The 22144-nt window shown below is 38.2% G+C and overlaps 1 protein-coding gene across 3 annotated transcripts in view; it reads left to right on the forward strand.

Moving 5' to 3' along the window:
* WDR41 (WD repeat domain 41) overlaps positions 1-22144 on the forward strand; it is a 202515-nt gene that overhangs the window by 3619 nt on the left and 176752 nt on the right. For all 3 annotated transcript variants that reach the window (XM_053907259.1, XR_008423820.1, XM_053907257.1), the window contains one exon: positions 12029-12142. In XM_053907259.1, the coding sequence (XP_053763234.1) occupies positions 12121-12142 (22 nt within the window). In that variant the 5' untranslated portion in view covers positions 12029-12120. Of the gene's footprint in view, positions 1-12028; positions 12143-22144 lie in introns of those variants that run through there.

Here is a 22144-nt window from a genome sequence, read left to right on the forward strand (position 1 = left end):
CATGCCACCTTTATGAAGTAGATATTATAATCCCTACTTTATAGATGAAGAAATTGAAACTCAGAGGCTAAATAACTTGCTCATTACCACATATCTAATAAGTGACAGAGATCATTTTTAAGTCAGGTCTTCAGGTCGTCGTTCAGCAATACCATTGTATACGTGACAAATAGATACTGTTTTTATTCTTAAAATACTTTCAGGGAAGAAATGAAACCACTTCCTTTACTTAGAAGTTTCATAATCCCCCCTGTTATTTAACAGGACAGATGATTTTTAAAATTTTTTTGATGCTTTGTATTTTATTTTATTTGTGCAAGAGAGAGACAGAGTGCTAGTGGAGCAGGGGCAGAGAGAGAGGGAGACTCGGAATCTAAAGCAGGCTCCAGGCTCTGAGCTGTCAGCACCAGATCCTGATGCAGTGCTTGAACTCACAGACTGCAAGATCATAACCTAAGCTGAAGCTTGACACTTAACCGACTAAGCCAGCCACGTGCCCCCATTTTTTTTTTTTTGAGAGAGAGCGAGTGAGCACAGGAAAGAGGCAGAGAGAGAGAGAGAGAGAGAGAGAGAGAGAAAATCCCAGGTAGCAGGCTCAATGCTCAGTTCAGGGCTTGATCTCAGGACTCTGAGATCATGACCTTGCCAAAATCAAGAGTAGGACACTCAACTGACTAGGCTACCCAAGCACTGCAGGACAGATGATTTTTGATGGGACATGATAGCTGCATTAAAATTAAGCATGGTTTTGGGTGGCTCAGTCGGTTGAGTATCCAACTCTTGATTTCAGCTCAGGTCATGATCCCAGGGTTGTGGGATTGAGCCCCATGCTCAGTATGGAGCCCACTTGAGATTCTCTCTCTCTCTCTCTCTCTCTCTCTCTCTCTCTCTCTCTCTCTCTCTCCCTCTCCCTCTCTCTCTCTCCATCTCCCCTGCTCATGTTAGCTCTCTCTCTCTCTAAAATAAAAATAATTACACATGGTTTCAGGAGTCTAGAAAACGCCTTTCCTCTTGATCTTTACCTGCTTTTTAGAAATGAATTCAAGATAGTTCTACTATGCCACTGAGAAGGCTCTTTATTTGTGTGGGGAATCTTTATCAGTGGAATTGTCTTCTTGTGACATGAGCTCTGGGCTGATGTAACAAGAAACTTGGGAGCCAGCTCTGAGAGTACTTTGAGGGGGATGGGTGGCATTGTAAGGGAGAGGTGATGGTTTGACTCTATCCACAAGGGAGAGCATCCTTGAATCCTTTGGTGCTACAGATATGTTTCTTGTCTTTCCATGCAAGATTTTATAAGAGGATCTTTTTATTTTACTTAATATATAATATTAAATATTCATAACTCAGGATAAGCTGTTTCTCATTTTTCTGTCCTTCACTGTCAACCATAGAATCATAAAATCTTAGCACTTAAAGGGATATTTGAAGTCACCGCATTCAAATTCCCTGAATAGTTGTCCTGTTTTCATTTCATGGCAAGTGGACTTGCAGATTCTGACTCATCACAAGACAGATCTCTAGTATTGGCCCAAGTACCTGGAAGTCCTTCATTTCATTGAGACTAGTCTGCTTCCTGTTCTTCCTTCTGTAGTCTTGCCTTGTTAGGACTTTCCATCACCTATCTTAGTACTGAAATGATTTTTATTTTTAGTCTTTTATTAATCAGTATAAGACTAGGATATGGTATGGTACCACATAAACCTTCTTTTTCTGGCTTTAAACAACCCAGGTCTATTTCTTGCTTACATAAATTCCACTATAAGTGAAGTGATTCCCCAGGACAGCTCCCCTTCATGTGGAGACTCAGTGATAGCAAGCTTTTTTTTTCCATTTTGTGGTTTGGCCACCTCATTATGGGGTTTCCATTGTCTTTTGGGAAGGAAAGGAGAGAACTGGAAGGCTGTGAATTGGCTCTAATGGTTTGGCCTGGAAACTCCTGCTAATATTCCAATAAGTAAGAACTAGTTATGTAGCTTCTAATTGCAAAAGAGCTGGCCAATATAGGGGAGCACATGGATATTCAGTGAGTAGAAAATACCTCTGCAGTCTTATTTTCTATGTCGTAAATACCCTTAGTTCCCTTATTTAACATGTTTTTCATAGTTTATAAGTCAATAACTACTTTTTTTTTTTTGCTTATTGGCGAGGCTGTGGAGATGGGGGTGCCAGAGAAATAGATGATGCCCAAGCTCTTGAAGAACCTATATCTAGATGGTGAGACAAATTTTAGTTAATATACAGTGCAAAAAGTGTTGTACACAAGCTGTTTTTAATGGTTTGATCAAGTGTTAAATTCTCTTATCCGTATAATAAATGCACTGGGAATTCAAAGAAGCAAGAGATCATTGGGACTAGAATTCCTGAGCAAGGCTTCCTGAAGGAACTGGGCCTCATAGGAGAGCACTGTCACCCTGGAGGATTCTCTTCTCCACTTTACTGGAATTTTTTTGTCCTTTCCTTGTGGGGCTTATTTTCAGATCAATAAAGTAGGTGTGGAATATTTATCTCTATCATTACCAAGTTCTCTATTACCCTCTTAAATTTGGAGTCCTTGATCAGATTTAGGTCTCTAATGACCAGGACAAGTGATGGTGGACCATCTGCCATACCCACATTAGTAGCCATTTATAATCTCATATAGTGTTGTTATAGTATCACAGATATTCCCCAAATGGATAAATTGTAGCAGTGTAATTCCCCAATAGCTATCATTAACTCTGGCAAATAGTAGGTACTCAATAAATGTTTATTAAGTTGAATTTAGGTTAGACAGGTCAGTGTTAAAGCTCCCAGCTTATTGCACTTGCTATTTGCCTGTTATCACCTAGGAGAGTGGTTACCAATATTAAAATACCATATATTAAAAGGCATATGTAATTATTTATTTTTATTTTATTTTATTTTTTGTATTTTTATTTAATTTATATTTTTTAAAATTTACATCCAAGTTAGCATATAGTGCAACAATGATTTCAGGAATAGATTCCTTAATGCCCTTTACCCATATAGCCCATCCCTCCCCCCAGCCCCTCTAGTAACGCTCTGTTTGTTCTCCATATTTAAGAGTCTTTTATGTTTTGTCCCCCTCCCTGTTTTTATATTATTTTTGCTTCCCTTCCCTTATGTTCATCTGTTTTTTTCTTAAAGTCCTCATATGAGTGAAGTCATATGATATTTGTCTTTCTCTGACTAATTTCACTTAGCATAATACCCTCTAGTTCCATCCACGTAGTTGCAAATGAAAGATTTCATTCTTTTTGATTGCCGAGTAATACTCCATTTGTGTGTGTGTGTGTGTGTGTGTGTGTGTGTGTGTATACACACACCACATCTTCTTTATCCATTCATCCATCAATAGACACTTGGACTCTTTCCATACTTTGGCTATTGTTGATAGTGCTGCTATAAACATGGGAGTGCATGTGCCCCTTCGAAACGGCATATCTGTATCCCTTGGATAAATACCTAGTAGTGCAATTGCTGGTGTTGTATGGTAGTTCTATTTTTAGTTTTTTGAGGAACCTCCATACTGTTTTCCAGAGTGGCTGTACCAGTTTGCGTTCCCACCAACAATGCAAAAGAGATCCTCTTTCTCTGCATCCTGGCCAACATCTGTTGTTGCCTGAGTTATTAATGTTAGCCATTCTGACCGGTGTGAGGTGGTGTATCTCATTGTAGTTTTGATTTGTATTTCCCTGATGATGAGTGATGTTGAGCATTTTTTCATGTGTCGGTTGGCCATCTGGATGTCTTCTTTGGAGAAGTATCTATTCATGTCTTTTGCCCATTTCTTGACTGGATTGTTTGCTTTTTGGATGTTGAGTTTGATAAGTTCTTTATAGATATTGGATACTAACCCTGTATCTGATAGGTCATTTGCAAATATCTTCTCCCATTCTGTGGGTTGCCTTTCAGTTTTACTGATTGTTTCCTTCACTGTGCAGAAGCCTTTTATTTTGATGAGGTCCCAATAGTTCATTTTTGCTTTTGTTTTCCTCACCTCTGGAGACGTGGTGAGTAAGAAGTGGCTGCAGCCAAGATCAAAGAGGTTTTTGCCTGCTTTCTCCTCGAGGATTTTGATGGCTTCCTGTCTTACATTGAGGTCTTTCATCCATTTTGAGTTTATTTTTGTGTATGGTATAAGACAGTGGTCCAGGTTCATTCTTCTGCATGTCGCTGTCCAGTTTTCCCAGCACCACTTGCTGAAGAGACTGTCTTTATTCCATTGGATATTCTTTCCTGCTTTGTCAAAGATTAGCTGGCCATACATTTGTGGGTCCATTTCTGGGTTCTCTATTCTGTTCCATGGATCTGAGTGTCTGTTTTTGTGTCAGTACCATACTGTCTTGATGATTACTGCTTTATAATACAGTTTGAAGTCCGGGATTGTGATGCCTCCTGCCTTGGTTTTCTTTTTCAAGATTGCTTTGGTATTCAGGGTCTTTTCTGGTTCCATACAAATTTTAGGATTATTTGTTCTACTTCTGTGAAGAAGGCTGGTGTTATTTTGATAGGGATTGCATTGAATGTGTAGATTGCTTTGGGTAGTATTGACATTTTAACAATATTTATTCTTGCAGAACAAATATTCCAGAAGCATGGAATATTTTTCCATTTTTTTGTGTGTCATCTTCCATTTCTTTCATAAGTTTTCTATAGTTTTCAGTGTATAGATTTTTTCACTTCTTTGGTTAGATTTATTCCTAGGTATTTTATGGTTTTTGGTGCAATTGTAAATGGGATCGATTCCTTAATTTCTCTTTCTGTTCTTCATTGTTGGTATATAGGAATGCAACCGATTTCTGTGCATGATTTTATATCCTGCCACTTTGCTGAATTCATGGATCAATTCTAGCAGTTTTTTGGTGGAATCTTTTGGGTTTTCCATATACAGTATCATGTCATCTGTGAAGAGTGAAAGTTTGATCGCCTCCTGGCCAATTTGGATGCCTTTTATTTCTTTGTGTTGTCTGATTGCTGAGGCTAAGACTTCCAATGCTATGTTGAATAAAAGTGCTGAGAGTGGACATCCCTGTCTTGTTCCTGACCTTAGGAGGAAAGCTCTCAGTTTTTTCGCATTGAAGCTGATATTAGCTTTGAGTCTTTTATATATGGCTTTTATGATCTCGAGGTATGCTCTTTCTATCCCTACTTTCTTGAGGGTTTTTATCAAGACAGAATACTGTATTTTGTCAAATGCTTTCTCTGCATCTATTGAGAGGATCGGTGGTTCTTGTCTTTTCTTTTATTGATGTGATGAATGACGTTAATTGTTTTGTGGATATTGAACCAGCCCTGCATCCCAGGTATAAGTCCAACTTGGTTGTGAATAATTTTTTTAATGTACTATTGGATCTGGTTGGCTAATATCTTGTTGAGGATTTTTGCATCCATGTTCATCAGGGAAATTGGTCTATAGTTCTCCTTTTTAATGGGGTCTCTGTCTGGTTTTGGAATCAAGGTAATGCTGGCTTCATAGAAAGAGTTTGGAAGTTTTCCTTCCATTTCAATTTTTTGGAACAGCTTCAAGAGAATAGGTTTAACTCTTCCTTAAATGTTTGGTAGAATTCCCCTGGAAAGCCATCTGGCCTGGACTCTTGTTTTTTTGGGAGATTTTTGAGTACTAATTTGATTTCTTTACTGGTTATGGGTCTGTTCACATTTTCTATTTCTTCCCTCCTGTTTCAGTTTTGGTAGTATATATGTTTTTAGGAATTTGTCCATTTCTTCCAGATTGCCCATTTTATTGGCATATAATTGCTCATAATATTCTCTTATTATTGTTTTTATTTCTGCTGTGTTGGTTGCGATCTCTCCTCTTTCATTCTTGATTTTATTTATTTGGGTCCTTTCCTTTTTCTTTTGGATCAGACTGGCTAGGGGTTTATCAATTTTGTTAATTCTTTCAAAGAATCAGCTTTTCTGGTTTCATTGATCTGTTCTACTGGGTTTTTTTTGGTTTCAATAGCATTGATTTCTGCTCTAATCTTTATTATTTTCTGTATTCTGCTGGTTTGGGGTTTTATTTGCTGTTCTTTTTCCAGCTCTTTAAGATGTAAGGTTAGGTTGTGTATCTGAGACCTTTCTTCCTTCTTTAGGAAGGCCTGGATTGCTATCTACTTCCTTCTTATGACTGCCTTTTGCTGCGTCCCAGAGGTTTTGGGCTGTGGTGTTATCATTTTAGTTGGCTTCCATTTAGTTTTTAATTTCCTCTTTAACTTCCTCATTAGCCCATTCATTCTTTAGTAGGATGTTCTTGAGTCACCAAGTATTCGTTATCTTTCCAAAATTTTTCTTGTGCTTGATTTCAAGTTTCATAGCATTGTGGTCTGAAAATATGCATGGTATGATCTCGAACTTTTTGTACTTGTTGAGGGCTGATTTGTGTCCCAGTATGTGGTCTATTCTGGAGAATGTTCCATGTGTACTGGAGAAGAATGTATATTCTGCTGCTTTAGGTTGTAATGTTCTGAATATATCTTTTAAGTCCACCTGGTCCAGTGTGTCATTCAAAACCATTGTTTCCTCATTGACTTTCTGTTTAGATGATCTGTCCATTGTTGTAAAAGGGGTGTTGAAGTTCCCTACTATTATGGTATTATTATCAATGAGTTTCTTTATGTTTGTGATTAATTTATATATTTGGGTGCTTTCATATTTGGAGCATAAATGTTTGTAGTTGTTAGGTCTTCTTGGTGTATAGACCCCTTAATTATGATAAAATGCCCTTATTCATCTCCTGTTACAGTCTTTATTTTAAAGTCTAGATGGTTTGATATAAGTATGGCTACTCTGGCTTTTTTTTTGTCGACCATTAGCATGATAGATGGTTCTCCATCCCCTTACTTTCAACCTGAAGGTGTCTTTGGGTCTAAAGTGTGTCTCTTGTAAGTAGTGTATAGATGGATCTTGTTTTCTTACCCATTCTGTTACCCTGTGTCTTTTGATTGGAGCATTTAGTCCGTTGACGTTTAGAGTGAGTACTGAAAGATATGAATTTATTGCCATTATGTTTCTTGTAGAGTTGGAGTTTCTGGTGGTGTTCTCCGGTCCTTTCTGGTCTTTGTTGCTTTTGGTCTCCCCTACCCCTGCTCCGTCTTTTCTCCCCTCAGAGAGTCCCCCTTAAAATTTCTTTCAGGGTTGGTTTAGTGATCACAAACTCCTTTAATTTTTGTTTGTCTGGGAAACTTTTTATCTCTCCTTCTATTTTGAATGACAACCTTGCTGGATAAAGAATTCTTGGCTGCATATTTTTCTGATTCAGCACATTGACTATATCCTGCCACTCCTTTCTGGCCTGCCAAGTTTCTGTGGCTAGGTCTGCTGCAAACCTGGTCTGTCTTTCCTTGTAGCTTAAGGACTTTTTTTCCCTTGTTGCTTTCATGATTCTTCCCTTGCCTGAGTATTTTGTGAATTTGACTATGATATGCCTTGTTGATAGTCGATTTTTGTTGAATCTAATGGGAGTCCTCTGTGCTTCCTGGATTTTGATGTCTGTGTCTTTCTCCAGGTTAGGAAAGTTTTACACTATGATTTGCTCACATAACACATCTACCTTTTTTTCTCTCTTCATTTTCTGGGACCTCCCCCCCCCACCATGATTTTGATGTTCCTTTTTAACGAGTTACTGATATAATTCTTAAATTGTGCTCTTTTGCCTTAGTCTCCCTCTTTTTTTCTGCTTCATTATTCTCCATAAGTTTGTCCTCTATATTGCTGATTCGCTGCTCTGCCTCACCCATCTTTGCCACCGTGGCATCCATTCAAGACTGCAGCTCAGTTATAGCATTTTTTTATTTCATCCTGACTAGCTTTTACTTCTTTTATCTCCACAGAAAGGGATTCTAATGTATTTTTGACCCCAGCTAGTATTCTTATCGTGATTCTAAATTCTGGTTCAGACATCTTGCTTGTATGTGTGTTGATTAAGTCCCTGGCTGTCATTTCTTCTTGCTCTTTCTTTTGGGGTGAATTCCTTCATTTTGTCATCTTGAAGGAAGAAAGGGAATTAAAAAGGTAAAAAAAATAAAATTAAAAAATTAAAAACAACACACACACACAAATCAAATAAATGATGCTAGATCCTAGGTGTGTTTTGGTCTGGTTGTTGAAAGGAGCTTGATAGATTAGAGAAAAAAGGGGGAAAAAAAAGGTTTGAGAATTTGAAAAAACGAATACAATGAAATAGAATAAAATGAAATGATGGAAGAAAATAGAATTTGAAAAATTTACAAAAAAGTAAAAAATACAGTAGAAAAACATTAAAGAAAAATATTTTTAATAAAAATTGAAAATAAAAATAATTTTTTTCTCTTTCTGTATTTAAGAAAAAGAAAAGAAACAAAAAAGAAAAAAATTAAAATTGAATAGATGGACCAGCGAACAGACTGAAATACGATTGAAATTACACCGTTTTTTTGTAGAGGTCAAACTGTGAAGCACTTTATAGTCCATAAACTAAGCAGGCAGAGAGACTTGTGGTGTTCCTGAAGAGCGAAGTTGGCCCAGTTGGGCAGAACTTAGTGTAATGGCTCCATTCTCCAGTAGATGCTGCTGCTTAGCTTTCTGGGGTGGATTGTTGTGGCACTTCTAAGTGTGTATGCGCATGCGTGGGAGCAGTGAAAATGGTGTCACCCAGCTACCAGTCTCTAGTTTGGGAACTCTGTTCTCCCCAGTCAGCAACTGCACACCCGTCCTTTGTCTCCAGCTTGCATCCATTCCCCGCTTTTACACTGTCTGTGACCAAGCTGTCAGATTGCCAGGTGGTATCTCCCTCCTGAGTTTTATCTCAGATGCGACTGCTCACTCTGAGGGACTGCGGCTTTGACCCAATCAGACCCTCTGAGGGTCTCACCAAGCAATGGCTGGGTGCCGGCCATGTCCAGGAACATTCGTGGGACTGTGCTGCTGCCGATGCCCAGAGACTGTGGCTGGGTGTCAGCCTGCCCCAGAAAAATGTTGCACAATTGTGTAGCAGCAGTATTTCAGGGATTATGGAAAATCACAACATGCATCTGGCACCAGGCTTCACACTTAACAACCTTGTTCCAGCACCACCAAATGTGGTTGTTCTCTGGAGTCTGCTGGGACTGGGTGGCTGCACAGCCTTTACCAATCTCCTTCCTGCAGAGGAGCCACCTCTCCCTGTGTGGCCCGAGGATCTCCAGACCTCACTCTGCTCCTGGGGATTTGCCCTTCCCACCAGAGCACTGCCAGGTACTGAGCTGCAGAGTTTCAGACTCTGTGCTCCCCGTGTTTATAGAGTCTTAATGGAATTTAAACCCTCTCCTTTCTCCCTTTTTAGTTCAGTCCCTGCAGCTGTTTCCACTTTTCCATTTTCTCTCCACATGGATTTTTTTTGGGGGGGTGCTTTTCCCATACTCTCCCCCCATCCATCCTCTCTCTGCAAGCAAAAACAGCTCCTTGCCCTTGTGGCCTCTCTCTTCCAGTTCACCTCTTTGTGCTGCCATACCTGCTGAGTTGGGGTTCACGTTGTGCAGATTGTTGTGTTAATCCTCAGCTCAGTTTTCTAGGTGTGTAGGATGGTTTAGTGTTGATCTGGCTAGATTTCATGGACGTGAGATGCAAACAAAACTTCCATGCTCTTCCGCCATCTTGGCTCCTCCCCCCCAAGGCTTATATGATTATTAAGATGAAAAATAAATCACTCCTGATAACAAGCAAAATAGTATTTTCATTCTCACAAAAAGAGACTATTCTCATCCTATGGTGAAGCACAGTGCTCACTTGGAGTAAACTAGTCACCCGCGGGAGGCTAATTACCTTTTCCAAAGAACTGGACTACCATGTAGTGTGTTCTCAAAAGTAATTTAGTAAATGATGCCCTGGTATCTTGAAAGAGTTAATATGCCACTCTTAGAGACTCCAGTGACTGGATTGTTTCTCACGATAGAGGGAGGAGTACATGCTTGTCAGAAAATCTGCTGTCTTAGATTTCCCTGTTGGAAGACTTAAGAGCTTCATTTTCATTTGAAGCCTAGTGGCTTCTCTGAGAACTGATTGTATGCCATCTGACATCTCAGATTTAAAGAGTTATGATGAGAATTCTCTCTTTAGGCATACAAACTCCAAAGTAGGACCTTGAGGTTCTTGTAGGGGTTGCTTTGGATAGCCTGAGTTAGGAGATCACTGCTTCTCAAGAAGGTATGTTTTTTTCCCTTTTAGTTTTAGAAGAACAATCCTTGCCCCTATTCTGCTGTAGTTGAGGACCATGAAGATATGCAGCAGAGTTTGGAAATCATAGTTGTAATCCTTGATCAGCTGTTAGCCTAACTATGATCTCAGTCCAGTCACTTAGCAGCTATGAACTTGTATTTCCTCATGGGTTACCTGAAGTTCTTTCCCAATGCTGACCAAATCTAATAATGCTATAACTGTATGGTTGACCAGTGTGGGGAAGTCAGTTTAAAAATACCTGTTAATCAGAGGCCTAGGCTGGTATTTGTCTAATCTTTCTTTTGAAGATAATTTTCTTTTATCTGGGAGGAGATGATCTGATTCTGAGTTAAGTTAGCATTGTGTTAAGGGGGTGAAAAGGTAAGCAGATAACATCAGTGTTCTACTGGAGAGTTCCTGCCACCAACAACTTCCCTTGCCTCCTTGTAATAGGATGCAGGCAAGGGGTTGGGACTGCATTAGAATTATTTTACAGAGTAGGAAAGGAAGTTTGGAATATGCAGGAATTTAACTTTCCATTGAAAACATGGCTTTGCAAAAAAATCCTCATCCCTGTGCTACAGTCATTAGTGCCATGGGGTTTTTATATTATCCAGTAAAGTATGTTTAGTCCATGAATTTAACAGAAAAAGGAAATATTAGAAAGAAAATAGACAACCCAGACATATTCTCCTATAGGAAACACTTAGTAACTTTTGGTTGGATTGACTGGACTCAAGGTACTAGTTTTTGTGTAAAGTTAGCAAGGCAACTGGACAACTACTTAGAAGCTAGTATGTGGCAGTGTCACCATATTTATTCAGTTGCCAAGGCAATGCCAGGTGTTTATGACCACATGAGAGAATGAAAAGAATGGGTAGTCTAGTGGCTGTTCAGGTCAGTGCATGGACATAGGCCAGGAAGTATCTCTGCTCATGCCTCTTTTTATGTATGGATGAAGGCAGATAGTTCAAGTCCAAGGGAAACTAGTGAAGCTTGTGAAGTATTTTAGGAGCCTTCAGCTTTCCTCTCTCCGCTGACATTTTTAGAGTCGGGAGCTTCACCTTCACATCCTTTCCCCATTCACAGTAGGAAATTAGTTGGTACTATTTACACTTTGAAAAGATTTAAAGCAATATGCTAATTCATCCATTTTAAACCCTTTGATTTTAGTGTAGAAAGAATGTCTTTATCTTAATCAATTAACAATTAAGCATTAGGAGGCAGGTAAGAATGGTGTTGGAGATAGAATGATTTGCACAGGGGCATTCTTCAGTTTAAAGAAATGATACCACACCTGAAACTGGCCCCCCAGATAAAATCCACTTTAGTTATTTATGGATGCTCCAGAATTTGGAGAAAAAGGAGTAAAGAAAAATACTCTTCATCTGGAGGGTGGAGCATAGGTGGGTTTTATTATTCTTTAAATGGTATATATATTCTTTTGTTCATTGGACATATTTCACAATAAGAGAAAAACAGTAAAAGTATCAGTTGTAGTTTCCTCCCCTCCACAGTTCCTGTCTTCAAACATCAGCTTTTCTAGAGTAACCAAGATTTTACAGATTTCCTTAGAGATTGATCGCCTCAAAACTTCTGAGGACACAAGTGGCAACTTCTGTATTGTTGCCTTCTCCTAGGTGACACCCTGGGCTCCAAAGTCACTTGGGCCATTTATGGCTTTAAAGTAGTCCTCCCCAGCCATTGCTCCCATACAAACCTCATCTCTTTCTTCCCTATGTTTTTTATTCCTCTGCTGTGAAATCCCCAGAGTCCATTTTTACTATGTAATATCCTGATTTGAAGCTTCCTTCTGCCTTCCCTATGGTAATCCTGTTGTTTCCTCTAGACAGGCAGTCCTCATCCTCCTGGCCCCAAATTTCTGCTGCTTCAGGGACATCTGGAACTGGGGTCAGGGCTTGGGAGAAGTAACAGCTGGACATGCTGCCCATGCATCTCTCAGGTAAATGGGGTGAGGGAGAGAGGGAAAATGGAGGCTTCATTGGGTATAATATAGGAAAGTCTGACCTGGAACATAGGGATAGGTTGAGACAACGAAATCTAAGTTTTGGGAGAATCACCCATGGGACTTTATCTCTTAACTTGTGTGTGTATTGATGATTAGTTCAACTGTTTCCTGGCCTGAATGCATGGCACCTGACACTTATTAGATGGTAAGAAATATTTGTTGAATAAATGATACTGAGGTGGTAATAAGGTAAAAATACAATATTTTACTTTAGGTATTGGAAAAGTGAAAGAGAAGTCAAGTAATTTGCAGTGTAAAAGTGAAAAAAAATTCTATTGATGTGAACTTCTTATCTGATCATCATGAACAACGAAGCAAATATATGTCACATCAAATACTTTCAAATGATATATGAGTTTTCTTTGGTAACAGTAGTAAATTCCATGAGATACTAGGTACGTTGTATCAAGGTAGGAAGGAAAGTCACTGGTTATCTAATATTATTGCTGGTCAAATCATTCACACAACTTACAGACCTTGTGGTCATACAGCATCAGCTTAGACATCTTCAACATATAGGAAACTCACCACCTGATGAGGAATCTCATTTCTTCAAATACATTCTTTTTTTTAATTTTAAAGTTTATTTATTTTTTTTTGAGATAGAGTGCAAGTAGGAGGAGGGGCAGAGAGAGAGGGAGAGAGAGAATCCCAAGCAGGCTCCTCAGTGCAGAGCCCAGTGTGGGGCTTGAATCCATGAACTGTGAGATCATGCCTTGAGTTGAAACCAAGACTCAGAAGCTTAACCAGCTGAGCCACTCAGGCACCCCTCTTCTAATTCATTCTTATATTACACTGAAGCCATCGCTCCTCTGTCTTAGCCTTGATGTCCTACAAAACAAGTCTACCTCCTTTATTATTACTTGACATATCTTCCCATGTATAAAGACAGCTTTCTTATTTTTCTTCCTTTCCTAAAATCTATGAAAAGATAAGAGGCTATGATCAGAGATGCTAGAGTTTCTCAAGTTATCAAAAAAACATGTTTAATCATCTTTATTAAATAGAAGACAGATTTTAAGTTGCATGGGGTGGGGTGTCTTTATTTTTCCTAACCCACACAGATAAAACAGATTATTTTTTTAAATCAATATGTCTCAGTCTCTAGGGATGGGGTTTAAGAATCTCATTTTGAAGTTTGAGAACCACTGTTCCAGTCACTGAAGCTGTCCAGGTGAATTAAGTGTAATTGATGCTAATCTCAGGAATGGGTCTCACCTAGAAAGCAGTATTGAGCGTTTGTTTGTTTGTTTGTTTGTTTTTGTTTTAGTTTAATTTAATTTTTTCTTTTTAAAATTTTATTTAAATTCTAGTTAGTTAACATACAGTACAATATTGGTTTTAGGAGTAGAATTCAGTGATTCATCACTTGCATACAGCACCCAGTGCTTATCATAACAAGTGTCTTCCTTAGTACCTATCACTCAACTAGCCCATCCCCCACCCACCTCCCTCCATCAACCCTCAGTTTGTTGTCTGTCTTTAAGGGTAATGTTGAGCCTTTCTGACCTCTCAGCTAACAGCCTTGGAATGGCCTCAAGTCTTTTACTGACTAAATGTTAACATTGACACCTATTAACTCTCATTTACAAACTTTCTTTCCCTCTTTCTCTTAGTCATAGATTTCTCAATTTTATTTGTTTATTAATGTTTATTTATTTTTGAAAGGGAGAGAGAGAGGGTGCATGAGCAAGTGGGGGAGGGGCAGAGAGAGAGGGAGACAGAGAATCCAGGTTCTGTGCTGAGAGCAGAGAACCCGAGGCAGGTCTCGAACCCATGAACCATGAGATCATGACATGGGCTGAAGTTGGATGCTTAACTGACTGAGCCACCCAGGCATTCCAGATTTCTCAGTTTTAGTTAGACCTTCCCCCGACAGTGCACAGGTTGAGTTCTTTTCAGTCTCCTTATCCTTAGCCCTCTAGGTTGCTGCCAATGTAGGATAGTTACCTATTCCCCAAATTCAAGTTTTCTGAGATTATTTCTATGCTTAGACCTTTATATTTCATTGCTCTTCAACCTTAATTTATTTTCTAAAGCTTTATGTATATGAATGAAATCCACTTATAATTCCTTCCTCCATCTGATTATTTTTCTTTGGTTTATGATACCTTCTAATCCTCATGCATGTGCCTATTTAATTTTTTGTGACCAAAAAAATAGATGGTATTTTGTATTCTTTCTCTGTGTATTTTCCATATTGGGGTATGTTTTCATATATGTAGTTTTAATGTCTATAGGATTATCTTAGAGCCTTTTGCGATACTAGTGTTACCTGTTTGTTGTAAATACTATTAAATATAAATACATATTTATTCATTCAAAATATATTTGAATCTGATTCCATAACCCCATCACTCAGTTAAATACTAAGATTTGATGTATGAGTGTGTGTGTTTGTAGATGAGAGCAAGAGAGAGACATAGAGACACAGAGAATGAAACCTGTGTGAAAACACAAGAAAGTTACTTATAGCTACGTCCTGCAGTATGGTAACCACTAGCCACATGTGCCTGTTTAAGTTAAATAAAATTAAAAGTTCAGTTCCTCAGTCACAATAGCCACATTTTAAGTGCTCAAAACCCACATGTGATTAGTGGCTACTGTGTTGAGTGTCATTACAGAAAGTTTTATTAGACAGTGCTAACTTACAGCATTCTAGGCTAGGGTGGTAGAGAATCAGATTGCTCTGCTCCTTGCTGAATTCCATGGGACTTCTGTGCTACAGTACAGAGTGAATTGAACAATATAAGCTGACAGTGAGTACTCCCCAAAGGCCTTTGAAGAAGTGCATGTACGTAAGAACTTACCTAGCCATGGGATTTCAGTCTAGATTTCAAAGTAAACTTTTTAAAAATGAGGTTAAGGGGAACTGAGCAAGGTGATTTTAATTACCAAAGGTACAGAATGGGTGAGATGTATAGTTCAGGTCTACTATTTCTGTACTTGCTATATATCCCTAGTTGAATCCATATTTCAGTGATTTTCTCTGTCAATGGTAACCAAAGAATGCTTTTTATATAAGATTTTTAATTTGATCTGTATGTGCATTTGGGGCTGTTCCTTGACTATTTAGAGTGGGTATATGACAGCTGTGGTGAGGAGTAAAAGAGAAGAGCATTGTGATTTGAGATAGACGCATGTCTGTGCACACACACACATATACACAGTTATGTCATAGCTGTTTCCGGAAAACAACTGTCTTACCACTTAGAGCTTGTCTGGTTCCTGATTTGAAATTAGGCATACTTTCTCCGCAGGACATCCTCAGTTCCCAGCAGATCTCAAAAATGGTTATATATCAAAACCCTGTGGACCTGGTCAAATGTGCTGTTACATTAATTATAATGCAGAATGTGGTTGTGGATTCTGTATGCAGATATGCATAGAAAGCCTGCAGATGTGCACAAAGGAAAAGCTGTTGAAAAGGCTTGAATACATTGCACTGGTGCCAGGCATATTTATCACAGGCTAGTTACTGAGAATGCTGTTGGATTTATTTAATGACTTAGTGTCAAGTATATCATGAAAGAGATTCAGCTCAGCTAGTAGGGGAAAAATATGTGTGTATTTAGTTCCTCCTGCTGCTTCACCTCGTCCAAAGCCCCCAGACAGAGTGGGCTTATAAAATTTTTTGAAGTTTAAGATGGTGACTTAAATGTAATCATTGAGTGTTTCTTTGGGGACTTAAAATAATTCTAAAATTGAAACTTACTTAAAAATGATCACCTTGTATCTTTGTTGCCGGTAATATTGGGAAGTCACAAACTTCATCATAGATTCGGTTTGTAGGATTGATTATGAGAGGGTATTATTGTAGCCATTAATTTTTTTTAATGATAAAAAATTGCAAACATATGCAAATATAGAAAAAATAGTACAATGAACTCATGTATAAAGCAGCCATATCTAATAATTTTAAGATTTCTGTTTCATTTTCTTTATTCATTATTTCATCTTTTTTCTCTGAGTGTGTTAAAGTGAATCTCAGACATTGTACATATTTCTATATGTATCTTTAAAAATATGAATAAATATTCTATTCATACCCTCCAACAATTAATTTTTTTGGTATAATCTAATCCATAATCAAATTTCTTTGACTATTTCAAAATATCTTTTTAGAGTTACTTAGAATCTTGTTCAAAAAAGTTTTGCACATTAGATTTGTCTCTTTTGGCTTTTAAAGAACAATTCAGTAATATTTAGTGAACTTAAAAGAGTTGGTCATAGTCCAGTTTTTTTTTCATTATAGTCGGTTTTTTGTGGTGTGTTTTAAAATTTTTTTTAATGTTTATTTATTTTTGAGAGAGAGGGGCAGAGCATGAGTAGGGGAGGGGCAGAGAGGTAGGTAGACATAGAATCTGAACCAGGCTCTAGGCTCTGAGCTGTCAGCCCAGACCCTGATGCAGGGCTCAAACTCACAAACTGTGAGACCATGACCTAAGCCGAAGCTGGACACTTAGTCAACTGAGTGACCCAGGTGCTCCTGTTTTTTTTTTTTTAATGTTTATTTTTGAGAGAGAGGGCATGAATGGGGGAGGGACAGAGAGGGGGACAGAGGATCTGAAGTGAGCTTTGCGCAGACAGCATGAGCCTCATGTGGGGCTCAAACTCATGAACTGTGAGATTGTGACCTGAGCTGAAGTTGGGTGCTCAACTGATTGAGCCACCCAGGTGCCCCATCATAATCCAGTTTTATTTATTTATTTATTTATTTATTTATTTATTTATTTATTTATTTATTCATTCATTCATTCATTCATTCATTCATTTATTTATTGTCATAATCCAGTTCAAGCTTTTCAACACTCCCCCCAAATTTCTTCAAACACATTTACAGTCAATCCTTGCTTCTGCCTCCAGCCCCTAGAAACCACTGATCTACTTTTTTGTATAAATTTTCCTTTTCTGAATATTTCATATCTTAAGTCTTAAAATCTGTAGTAGTGTCCTCCTCCCTTCTTTTCTCCCCCTGCCATTCACTTAACTGGTCAGTAGAAACCCCTGCATTCTAGATTTGTTTGCTTGCTTCTTTCTAGAGTCATGTTATTTGTTCCTTTACTCCTCTTATCCTTCCATATTTCTTGTAAATAGAATTTAGCTCCAGAGCAGCATTATCCAGTAAAACTTGTGCAGTGATGGAAATGTGTATCTGCACTGTTGTTCTGTACCTGTGCTGTCTAATGGCTACATGTGGCTTTTGAGTACTTGTGATCGAGAAACTGAATTTTTAATTTTACTTTTTAAATTTAAATAGCTACATGTGGCTACTGGCTATCATATTAGTGCACTGTAGAGGCTTTTAATCAGATTTAGGTCCAACATTTTTGGGCATGAATATTTCATAGGTTGTGCTGTATGCTTCATATTTGATCATATCAGGAAGCACACAGTGTTTGCTTGTCTTCATTTCAGTGATGCAGTGATCAACCAGGGGTTTCAAGTTGTTACAGCCCGATCTCCATTGTACAGTTTCCTATCACCACTTTAGCTAATGGTTTCATACATTTATGAATATTGTGTGAAGCATTTGCTTCACTAGGGCTTGCAAAATTATGATTTTCTCATTCTGTCATTCCTTCCATGTTGATTAGGTAGAATTCTTTAGTAAATAACTTTATTTCATCACCTAGAGCTATTTGATTATCCTAAAATACATTTTGTATGTGAAAGGCAGGAAAAATGTTTAATTTTTCCATTTTAACTGCAAATCTTCAGAATAAGTAATGTGTGCCCTAGTTATTTCCAGTAGTGTTTAATGAAGAGCTTTTTAAAGAAGTTTATTTGTTTGAGAGTGAGAGAGTATGTACACGAGTGTGTGCACAAGCGAGAGCAGAGAAAGAGGGACAGAGAATCCCAAGCAGGCTCCATGCTGTCAGCGCAGAGCCTGATGTGGGGTTTAGTCTCAGGAACCAAACTGCAATATCATGACCTGCGCCAAAATCAAGAGTCAGACGCTTAATTGGCTGAGCCACCTAGGCGCCAGGAAGAGATTTTTTTTTTTTAAGGTGTCATTTTACACTTGAGGTTTATATATTTGGTGTATTTTACTCAGTTGTATTTAGATATTTTTTGATGCTCTAAATATTCTATCTTTGGCCACTTGGAGCTCTTTGTGTTGGCTCATATGTTCTTTTATGTTTTAAATTTTTAAAAATGTTTTTATTTATTTTTGAGAGAGAGAGTGAGAGAGAGCGCGAGCGCACAAGCAGGGGAGGGGCAGAGAGAGAGGGAGACACAGAATCCGAAGCAGGCTCCAGGCTCTGAGCTGTCAGCCCAGAACCCAACACCGGGCTTGAACCTACAAACTGCAAGATCATGACCTGAGCCGAAGTTGGATGCTTAACTGACTAAGGCACCCAGGCATCCTGCTCATGTGTCTTTTGATTAAAACCATGAAGAATACTAATCATTAGGGAAATGCAAATCAAAATCACCTCAGACCCATCAGGATGGCTACGATCAAAAACCAAAACAAAACAGAAAATAGCAAGTGTTGGCAAGGATGTGGAAAACTTGGAACCCTTGTGTGGTATTGGTGGGAAAGTAAATTGTTGCAATTGCTATGGAAGATGGAGAGTGTTTCCTCAAAAAATTAAAAATTAAAAATTACCATATGATCCAGCAGTTCCTCTTCTGAATATATACCCAATGGAATTGAAAGCAGGGACTTGAAGAGGTATTTGTATACCCATGTTTATAGTAGCATTAATTGCAGTAGCCAAAAGATGGATGAATGAATAAACAAAATGCTATATATACATACAACAAAATATTATTTGACTTTAAAAAAGAAGGAAATTCTGATACATGCTACAACTTGGGAGAACATTGAGGACATCATGCTAAGTGAAATAAGCCAGTTGCACAAGGACAAATAATGTGATTTCACTCATATGAGATGCCTAAAGTAGTCAATTTCATAGAGACAGAAAGTAGGCGCATAGTTGCTAGGGCTTTGGGGAGAATGGGAGTTATTGTTTAATGGGTATTGAGTTTTAGTTTTACAAGATAAAAAGAGTTCTGTGTGTGGATGGTAGTGATGATTGTACAACAATGTGAATATATGTAATACCACTGATTTATACAGTTAAAAATGGTTAAGATGGTAAATTTGTTATGTACATTTTACCACAATTTGCTTAAAAAGCAGTTTCTTGAAGTCTTCTACGGGCAAAAGCCTAATTGGGTATGCATTTAAGTGAAAATGGAAGGAGTGGAATTGGAGAATCTAGATATAGGCATTTTTTTGAAAAGTTAAAATATATACAAAATCAGCAAAAAGTGTATTTACTTGTTTATTTTTTACACCCAGTGTGGGGCTTGAACTCATGACCCCAAGAGTAAGAGTTGCATACTTCACGACTGAGCCACCCAGGTGCCCTTTTTCTTTGTTTTTTGTTTTTTTTGTGTTTGTGTTTTTTTTCTTTAGTAAGAACAAAAGTATTTAAAAACCCATTTATATGCTACTTAAAAACCAAGCATTGTTATTTTTGTGTATTTTCCTCACATGTGTGTATATTATTATTTTTTAAATCAATGTTATGTTTTATTTATTTATTTTGAGAGAGCACAAGTGTGCACGTGTGTGAGTGGGGGAGGGGCAGAGAGAGAGGGAGTCACTGTGCTGTCACTGCAGAGCCCGACATGGGACTTGATCTCAGGAATCAGGGGATCATGACCTGAGCCAAGATTAAGAGTTGGACACTTAACCTGCTGAATCAGCCAGGTGTTCTATGTGTGTATTATTAAAGAAATTTATATACTTAAAAAAATCCACTGGGAAAATCTGCCCCCCCTCCACCACCTCAGTATCCTGTAATACTTTAAACACATTTAAACCAAACTTATCTTGGAATGTCAGATCTAGAAGAGTCATATAGAACATCTGGTTTAATCTCATTTTTAAGAAAAGGACATGGAGCCAGGAGGTTGTGTTTGTTCAGTGTTAAGTGGCTAAATGGTGATAGAGCTTGCAGACCACCTGTCCTGTGTGAAGTCCTTATCACTGCACCATAGATGTTTCTAATATCCCTCTTGAAAACTGGTTCTACCTCTTGGTTTCCATATATTTGTCAGTGTCATAGTCATTGCTACAGTTACCAGGGACTATATGGGGGTAATAATCATTAATCCCTATTCTCCTCTTTTCTTCTGTTTCCTACCTAATAAATAAAGTCCTGTGGAAATTTTCTTTGAAGTATTTATCACACTCCTGTTTTCTCATTTTTAGTGATGCTGGAATCAGTGGGGTCAAGTGGTGACAGCCTCACTTTCATTATTTAGTTCACTATTAACTTTTTATAAAACAGTTTCATCCATTGATGAATATTGCTCTACTCCTAATTCAGAGCCTTATTTTTTCTTGCTTGCCTTTTTGTGCTTTTTTGTTTTCTCTCCATGTCTACTACTGCTTGGTTTTTCTTCTTATATAACTTTCTGATCCTCCTTCTGTCTTACTCAAAACCTTTTTTTTTTTTAAGAAAAAACCTTTTATTGTTTTAATTTTATTTTTTATCTTTTAAAATTTACATCCAAATTAGCATATAGTGCAACAATGATTTCAGGAGTAGATTCCTTAGTGCCCCTTACCCATTTAGCCCATCCTCCCTCCCACAACCCCTCAGTAACCCTCAGTTTGTTCTCCATATTTATGAGTCTCTTCTGTTTTGTCCCCCTCCCTTTTTTTATATTATTTTTTTCCCTTCCCTTATGTTCATCTGTTTTGTCTCTTAAAGTCCTCATATGAGTGAAGTCATATGATGTTTGTCTTTCTCTGACTAATTTCACTTAGCGTAATACCCTCCAGTTCCATCCACGTAGTTGCAAATGGCAAGATTTCATTCTTTTTGATTGCCAAGTAATATTCCATTGTATATATATAGCACATCTTCTTAAGCCATTCATCCATCGATGGACATTAGGGCTCTTTCCATACTTTGGCTATTGTTGATAGTGCTGTTATAATCATGGGGGTGCAGGTGTCCCTTCAAAATAGCACACCTATATCCCGTGGATAAATGCCTAGTAGTGCAATTGCTGGGTCGTAGGGGAGTTCTAGTTTTAGTTTTTTTGAGGAACCTCCATACTGTTTTCCAGAGTGGCTGCACCAGCTTGCATTTCCATCAAAACCGTTTTCATAGCCCAGCAGAAGTCTGTGGCCTATGAACTTATTTTTTGCAACCAGAAAAGTATTTTTTCTTTAATTTGAATGGTTTTAGACATGACATAGTTTCACCTCATCCTGCATGACTTTCTATTGCTTTCTTTTTATAATTAAAAAAATTTTTTTGGAGAGAGAGAGAGAATGAGAGAGCAAGAGAGCAGGGGAGGAGTAGAGAGAGAGAGAGAATCTAAAGCAGGCTCCATGCCCGGCACAGGCCTGATGCGGGGCTCAATGTCGTGACCATGAGATCATGACCTGAGCCAAAATCAAGAGTCAGATGTCAATGGACTGAGTCACCCAGGTGCCCCTCTGTTGGTTTTCTCTAGCTCACTTCTCAAGTACTACTCATTTGTGCTTGCTACTTGTTCCTGTAGCCATTTTTAGTTTGCCAATCTTCCTGATATTTAGCATGGTCTTCAGCGCCCTGAATAATGGCTGCCCTCTGTATTTCCAACATTATTTCTTACTACTCCTCTACAGGAAACTTTAATCCATTTTCTTATGCTTTTGCTCCCTTTCTCCTCTCTTACCCTTATCCAAATGCTTTGAAAATGAACTCATCTCACACTGTGACCAGTTTCTAGCCTTGTGTGTGGAATTAATGGATGAGTGAGTTTTTCTGGCACTAGTTGGGCTCTTGAAATCTTTGTCTTCAGGGAGCTCAGACTGTGGGAGACTGTGGGAGACACTGGTATGTAACAAGCTAATTTTAATAGTAATTTTAAAAAGTCACTTGTGAAGAGTGATGAATTTTGCTTAGGAGGGCA

The sequence above is a fragment of the Panthera pardus genome, unplaced genomic scaffold (assembly GCF_024362965.1).
Source record: "Panthera pardus isolate Hobbes unplaced genomic scaffold, ASM2436296v1 HiC_scaffold_2, whole genome shotgun sequence".
In the NCBI taxonomy this organism is placed as follows: domain Eukaryota; kingdom Metazoa; phylum Chordata; class Mammalia; order Carnivora; family Felidae; genus Panthera; species Panthera pardus.